Source organism: Stegodyphus dumicola, chromosome 5, assembly GCF_044657685.1.
Source record: "Stegodyphus dumicola isolate Sdum_Otavi_A_Nest chromosome 5, ASM4465768v1".
Lineage (NCBI taxonomy): Eukaryota > Metazoa > Arthropoda > Arachnida > Araneae > Eresidae > Stegodyphus > Stegodyphus dumicola.
Window position 1 is genome coordinate 202,683,047 of NC_140772.1, and position 7,998 is coordinate 202,691,044.

The 7,998-nt window shown below is 32.2% G+C and overlaps 1 protein-coding gene across 1 annotated transcript; it reads right to left on the minus strand.

The window, feature by feature from the left end:
- Positions 1 to 860: 860 nt before the first annotated feature.
- On the minus strand, positions 861 to 6,215 carry LOC146997388 (general transcription factor II-I repeat domain-containing protein 2-like). Its single transcript, XM_085817864.1, has 2 exons — positions 6,065 to 6,215; positions 861 to 1,801 (listed from the first exon to the last, which is right to left on the minus strand). Exons 1-2 carry the CDS (start codon positions 6,213 to 6,215, stop codon positions 861 to 863), a joined length of 1,092 nt encoding a protein of 363 aa, XP_085673990.1.
- Between the last annotated feature and the right edge of the window lie 1,783 nt (positions 6,216 to 7,998).

The following is a 7,998-nucleotide window of genomic DNA, read 5'->3' on the forward strand; positions in this document are numbered from 1 at the left end:
TATGACATCTACATTGATATGGTCATGGGCTAACTACTCATAACATTGTTGTAGGCTTATTATTGTTTTGTGATAAGTTGGATAAAGAAACACAGAATTGTCATGAGTAAAGACATGTATAATATGCAGAAAATTTAACTTCAGTATATAATAACTAACAAATTATTGAAATGAATCCAACTAACATTTTATACATTTTAAATAAAAACATAACTTATAACAAGCATAATGACATGAAATACTAACGAGATTTATGTAATTGAGATTTTCCACTGACAATAGTTTGTAGTTGTGGACTAATTTTACTTGTATCAATTATTAAAAGATATTTAAGATGCTCATCAGTTAATTTAGATCTGTAAACATTTTTTGTGTACTTCATTTTGGAGAAGGTCTTCTCACACAAATAAGTAGTACCAAAAACAGAAAACAGCCCACGAGCAAATTTATGCAAATTATCAAATTGTGTCAGTGGAAGACTCTTATAAAATTCCAACAATGATGAGTTTTGATATTTGTTCTTAATTATATCACTGCACTGTAGATCAATCATTCCATTTGAAGTTCCGGGGCTGTGGTTTCAATGTCAGTATCAAAAGGATTCTGAAAAATCTTAATTTGATTCCCAATGGCATCAAAGTCCGAGAAACGAGTATCAAAATTTATTTTCAAAGCACTCAAAGTTTCGATTGCAAAATCGATAGGAAACTCAGTCTCAGTGGTGTGGCTGAATATTTCACATGTTTTAAAATGTGAAAAACATTTACTTCGTAGTTGTGATTGAAACAGTATCAATTTCTTCCGGAATGATTTGATATTAGGGTATAAATCAGGAAGATGCTGGTTTTCTCCTTGCAATCTCAAATCAGTTCGTTCACATATTTTGTCAAATCAACATAGAATGCTAACTTCCACAGCCATGCGTTGTTTTGTAATTCAGTAAGAGGGCGATGCTTTTCATTCAAAAAAATTTCGATCACTGCTCGAAGTTCAAAAAAGCGCTGAAGTACTTTCCCACAACTAAGCCAACGTACGGCAGTATGATAAGGTAAGTCATTTTCTCCAATCTCTTCAATAAATTGTCGGAATTGTCGATGATTCAGCCCAAAAGATCTGATAAAATTAACAGTTGATATGACTGGTTTCAGAACTTCAGACATATCCAAATATTTTCCGCACAAAGACTGTTGATGAATGATACAATGTAAGACTAATGGTTTTGAACCACCTTTATTTTCTACAGCCTTTGACACAAGAGCGACCACTCCTTTATCTTTTCCACTCATGTTTTTGCCTCCATCAGTTGTAATACATTTCAAGTTTTTCCATCGTAGGTTCTTTTGATTAATGGCCATTTCAACTCCTTTAAAAATATCTGTACCAGTAGTTGTGCCATGAATACTATGCATAGCAAGAAGTTCTTCATGCACTTCATAGCTTTTATCTACTCCTCGAATATAAATCAACACCTGAGCAGTATCTGACACATCCGTTGACTCATCCAAGGCCAAAGAAAACCACTCAACATGTCCATTTTTGTCGAACAGTTGAGAGGATATATTTTCAGCGGTGTTTTCTACCCTTCGAGCCACAGTGTTTGCTGACATACTGACAGTTTTTAATAAATTTACCTTTTCAGGGCATATTTCTTCGGCTACTGCAATTATGCATTCTTTGATCATTTCTCCATCGGTGAATGGTTTTCCACGTTTTGCAGTTTCAAGAGCCACACGAAAGCTGGCACGAGTTGCAGCCTCTTGTTCAGTTTTGAGTTTTGTAAATGAAGATTGATCACTGAAAACTTATTTGAAAGAGTTGTTATTCTTAAGTTTGACATTACTTACACACGCACATATAAGGTAAAGGGATAAATCTTAAAAGGAAAATTTTATTATCATGATAGGATAGTGGGAAAGAGTTATAGTGTCCTAATGTTGTTATTCTGAACTTCGATATTACATATATGCATAAGGAGAATCTTAAAAGCATCATCCACTTATCATGATAGAGTAATGGAAAATTTCTAAAACTCTGATAATCATACGCGAAAGAATGTATTATCTTAAGGTTGTTGTTGCTATTCCAAGTTTGCCAATACATACAGAAGTGAAGGAAGATCCTTGATAAGCGTTCTAGACTTTAAAGGTTCACGTTATCATTATAAGTATTAATTGAGTAATAAAAGTTGAAATAGTATTCGAAAGAAAGGGCTGTGGCAGGAGGGTCAGAGGGTCAGGGGGCGTGCTCAATGACATAACAGAGGGCGGGGCCAAAGGCAACGTCATCACACCAGAGGGGCATGGTCTCGAGTGGAGTTGAGTTGTTAGTAGGCTGCGAGTTGTAGACCTCCTGCTTTTCATTTAAAGTTAGTTTTTAAAAAATTGGCAACGGGAAATATTTTCTGCATCTTAATTTAGATGAAATGGCGATGCTGCCCTCTCTTGACGAAAAAGTGAATTATATGCTTTAGAAATATATTTTTAAGTCTGGTGTTAAATTATTCAATGCGCGACTCTGAAAACAATGTAAAAGAAACAAATGTAAAAAAGACTTTCCTTTAATGATAGTTCATCATGTCATGAAAATGAAAGTACAAGATAATTTGTTTTTATTACTCAATTTTATTCTGACATTTTTATTCTTTCTAGTTTTCCATGAAACTTTAACTTATTTCTTAGGTTTTCTGTTCATAATAACATATTCATTTACTGTCATATTTTTTTAATACTTAACGTTTCTAATTTATAATATTTTATTTAATTTCCACATACTATTTTTTTTTTCATACCTTTCATAAATTTCAGCATACCCTGATTTTTAACTTATATTTTATATTTCACAAACGTTCCCGCACATGCTCTTTATTTGTTACACTACTTAATTTTAGATGCAATTTCACACTGTTCTTAACGTTATAATGTTCAATATATTCTGAAGTTTAACTTCATTTACATTTTTTAAACCATTCTAGTACTCTATACACACTTTAACTTAGTGGTTTGAAATTCTTTTTAAAAAGAAACATTTATTTTTCGTGATCTTAGTTCTTTTACTAAATTTTCTACAGAATTTCTAATTTCTTTCACATGTTCAACAATATCTTCCTTACATTACCGAATATTTTTTTAAAAAACTTAAGTCTATAACTCTTAATTGCTTTTTTTACATTCACGATTTCCCTTCTGTGTTTATATTTCTTAATTCTAGTTTAACTTATTTATTATAATGTTTTTATTTCCGTCTCATCACTCGTAATTCCAACATTTTAACAATTTTTATTCATTTTAACGATATGAATTGTTTTCATTTACTCCATATTCAAACATTTCCTTACAATTTTTAAAATACTTGTTTTATTCTCCGATCATAATAGATCATCTACAGGTTTTACTCAGAAATTTCCATTCACAACTTTACAGTTTAATACCATTTATATCTAAATGTATTTATTTCTCATATAGTTTTATGGTCTTCAAAGTGTCTAACATCATGTTTAGTTTTAAATTCCGATTACCTTTAAGTGTGTTGATAATTTTCATTTCTAATTTTACAACCACATTCAGTGTTTCATCCACACATACCAAAATATTTCTTACATCTTCTGATATTTAGTCTGTGTCATATTTCAGTACTTCAAATGAATTTACACTGCTCACACTATTATTTTTCCATGTTTTAGAGACACTGATTATACTAATTTTACTATTTTTCCTACACTAATTGCATCTATGTCAACACTCATGATAAACTAGCAATTGTTTTGCATGAAATGCATAAAAAATTCTTAAAACCAACTTTTTCAATATCATACTCAAATTACTGTTTTCCAGATGGGAATTACCAGTATTCTTTGGTTTTACTCTGTTACATCTTTTTTAATTTTAACATCTTACTTTTAATTCTAACATACATCATTTGAACAGTTTTTTCTTTTAATGATAGCCCTACCTTATTTGTCCAAATTAATTCTTTAATTCACCTTCTTTACTCCCTTTCAGTACCTTCATAATTCACTATGCAAACGCAATGTCTTTCACTGAAATTCTGTTTAATAATACTACAAGTTTCCTTAATTGACAAAAAGCGAATTATTTCTCAGTTCAAAATTGAACTACTATATTTTTGCACAATCATTACCTTCATCCATTCAAGACATCCCTTAACCTACAACTGACGTAGCGATAGGAAAGGAGACTCTTATCATATGCTCTTTCGACATTTGAGGTTTCTAGAACTTCTTTGACAAGTATATCAATACCATCAGAAAATATACTTAAGATTTTTACCCAGGTTAAAGGCAACATACTGTTATAAGAATGGTTTTACTTAAATTTATAAGACAAATAAACACATTTTGTGCTAAATAGGCATAAACATTTAGATTCAGAATATTTCTTTTTAATCCGATGTAAGACTTGAATTTCATTCATGATACAGATTGTCTCTTGTGTTTTTTTTTTTTTTTTTTTTTTTTTTTTTTTTTAACCTTACACTAATAGAAATTTTTATTTTACAAGTTCAACTTTTAACGAAATAGAAATAAAAACTTCGATACACCTGCTGTTTTTAAGAAAAGGAACTTTGATATATTTCTGGAAATGTAAATGCTTTTAGAGTTTTCTTTCAATAACGTTGATTTTCATTACTTTACTAATTTCAATAATTCTCTTATTAGCTAATATGAATGAAAGATTGTCAAAAATGTGACACAGTATAACTCTTACGAACATACGTACCTTTACCAGCATACAGATATTACCGATTGAAATGAAGAAAGATACAGATATTTTACTCCGATCTACATTAAATTAAAAAAAATATTTAAACTTTCATACATTCCAAAAAATAAACGAAAACTCAATAGATATTGTCATGTTTGTATATATGAGATAAACGTTTTATGAATGGTATTTAAAGTAATGCTTAGAACTTCATAAAAGCGAACATTCACTATGTTAGTACACATATCATCAGTTATTTACATTAATCAATGTAATATTAATCATTACATGTACTATATATGCATATATATTTAAAGTTTAATTGTCTTGCAACTGAATAATTAACTATTGAGAGAAATAGGTTCATATCTTGCACTATTTATTTCACATGGAACAAATTTTCCCATGAACCACATTGCCACAACAACACGTTTATTAAATTCGCCAAAGCTCTTTTATTTCTGCATTTTCACACTGACGACACATTTTAAGTGTAACTATTGATTACCATTTCAAACACAGATATCATAACTCAGTATAACACTACATCATAACTCATTTTCCCCTACTAACTACAATTTTATATGTTCAAGAAGTACATCTAAGACATGATTATTTTAATTTTAACGAAGAAACGTTGACATCGTTAATACATGCAAGTCTTCTAAAATCGCAAGTCCTAATAGTATGTTCGCAATTGAATCGATTTTCTAGAACATAGAAAATGACTGAATGACATAGAAATGACGCCCTTTAAAGAGTTAAGCTCTGACTTAAACCGAACTATCAGTATTTAGCAGTCTTACTACTCATGGATCTCTTTTGCAGATGATTATAAAGTGCATATATATAATGTATAATACTTTCATTATATAGAGGATTTTCAAATTTTACGTTCCTCATGTTAAGTTACACATTTAAAAAAATTGTTTTTTAAATTTATTTGTTACATGCATTAATCCTTCGCACATATGTTACGTTTGTAAGCAGAGCTTAAATTACGGCGGAGCCTGTTGAAGGTATTCGTGGTTCATTTTCGTTTACTGTTACATCTTCGCTAAATCGAGACGAGCAGATGAATAAAACAGAATTAAAGTTCTTACCTTAATAAAGTGTAATCCAAGCTGCCGATGTAAGGAACACGATCATTATATTAGCAAACACAAAATGACATATTTATTAGGTATTAGAAGAGAAAAAATAGCGATGGTTACAAGCGTTGTTTACTATCCATTGCATAACGCTAGAAGTGAGTCAAACAAGGAAAGAATGTTTCTCCTTCTTTTTTTTGGGGGGGGGAATCAAGTCCAATCACAGTTAGCGGGGATGAGGGGGAAACTAACGTCGGAGTTGTACAGCCTCATCGCTGTCGTTATGAATTGCTCCACAATCTCCCACTCGATGAGCTGTTTTGTCCGAAGTAAGGCCGATTCCTTTTAATAAAAATTCCAGCTGTTGTCTTGGCAAAGGTTTCGTGAACATTTCTGCATACATCATTTTACTGTTGCAGTGTATTAATTTAACAATGCCTTGATTTTGTAGATCACATACGTAGTGATATTTCACATCGATGTGTTTGGTGTAACTGCTTCCTTTCTCTTTTCGGGAAAGATTTATGCATGATATATTGTCCTCGAATACGATGTTAGCTTCCTGTTGAGCGAAACCTAAATCTCCCATCAGTTGTCTAATCCATTGTAGCTCCTGCAATGTTAAGGCTAGAGCGATGTATTCGGCTTCTGTCGAAGATAGGGCGACACAATTTTGTTTCTTGCTTCCCCATGATACCGTACTGTTTCCTATTTGAAATATATATCCAGATGTGGATTTTCTGTCAGAGGTATCTCCTGCCCAATCAGCGTCACTGAAGCTTTGATGACTGGTGCACCATTGGATTTTAGATGTAATTTGTAATTAATTATCGCTCTCAAATATCGTATGATTTTAAAGATACCGTTCCAGTCTGATGTTGATGGATTTTCTACTTTTCTGCTAAGTATTCCAACAGAATTTGCTATGTCAGGTCTTGATACTGTTGCTAAATATAAAAGTGCTCCCACTGCTTCCCTATACTTCCGATTATCGGGAAAAACGTCATCCTGGTTGTTTTGGTTCTTCGTAAAATTCGTAGTCATGGGTGTATAGCTTAGTTTCTTTGGTGACTCTCCGTCGAATTTTTCGATCATACTCTTAATCTTGTTAGCTTGATGAAGTTTAAAGCTTCCGTCTTTTTCTCTTTCGATTTCAATTCCTAGGTATGTAGACACTTCTCCAAGATTTCGAATGTCGAAATATTCTTTGAGAATTCGTTCAATTTCTTGAATTGATTCACACTTGTCGCTTGCGACTAATATGTCATCAACGTAAACGATTATGTAAGTTCTTGCGTTTTTCTCGATTAGTGTGAAGGAACATGGATCAGCCTTTTCTTGAACGTATCCTTGTTTGCGCAGGATTTCAGCTATCTTGTGATTCCAGTTTCTGGATACCTGTTTTAGTCCGTAGATACTTTTATTCAGTTTACAGACTTTGTTTGCTTCTGAAGCAGAGATGTAGCCTTCCGGTTGCTTCATATATATATCTTTTTATGATCTCCATATAGAATAATATCTTTTTTCAGATCTCCATATAGAAACGCTGTTTTTACATCGAAGTGATTTACGTGCATTTTCTTTTGAGCTGCTATTGCCAAAATAGTCCTTATTGTTGTATACTTTACGACTGGTGCGAATGTTTCGTCGTAGTCGTGCCCGAATTTTTGGCAATATCCTTTAGCTACTAAACGAGCTTTATATCTGATAATATTTCCTGAAGCGTCGGATTTTGTTTTAAATGTCCATTTGTTTCCAATTGCTTTCTTTCCTATTGGAAGATCGACTAGTTCCCATGTTTTGTTCCTCTTCAGTGCTTCCATTTCTTCTTTCGTAGCTTTTAACCACAGTTCCTTTTCTTTGGTAGGAAAAGTTTGAAGTTCTTCCCAGTCTTTAGGAACTTTGATTTCTTCATTCTTATCCATGTATGAGAATCTGTTTGGTGGTATTCCTTTAGTCGTTCTGTGGGATCTTCTCGGTAATGGGGGAATTTCTTCTGTTTCAATTACCTGCTCTGTAATGTCATTTGGACGTGGTTCTGTCAATTTATTTTCTTTAAAAGGCCATTCTATTTCCTCATGCTGATCATTTAATTGACAAGGCATTTCTTCTTTTTTGTTTTCATCGAATATTACGCTTCTTCTGATCACGACGTTGTTTGCATGTGGCATGTAAATTCTATATCC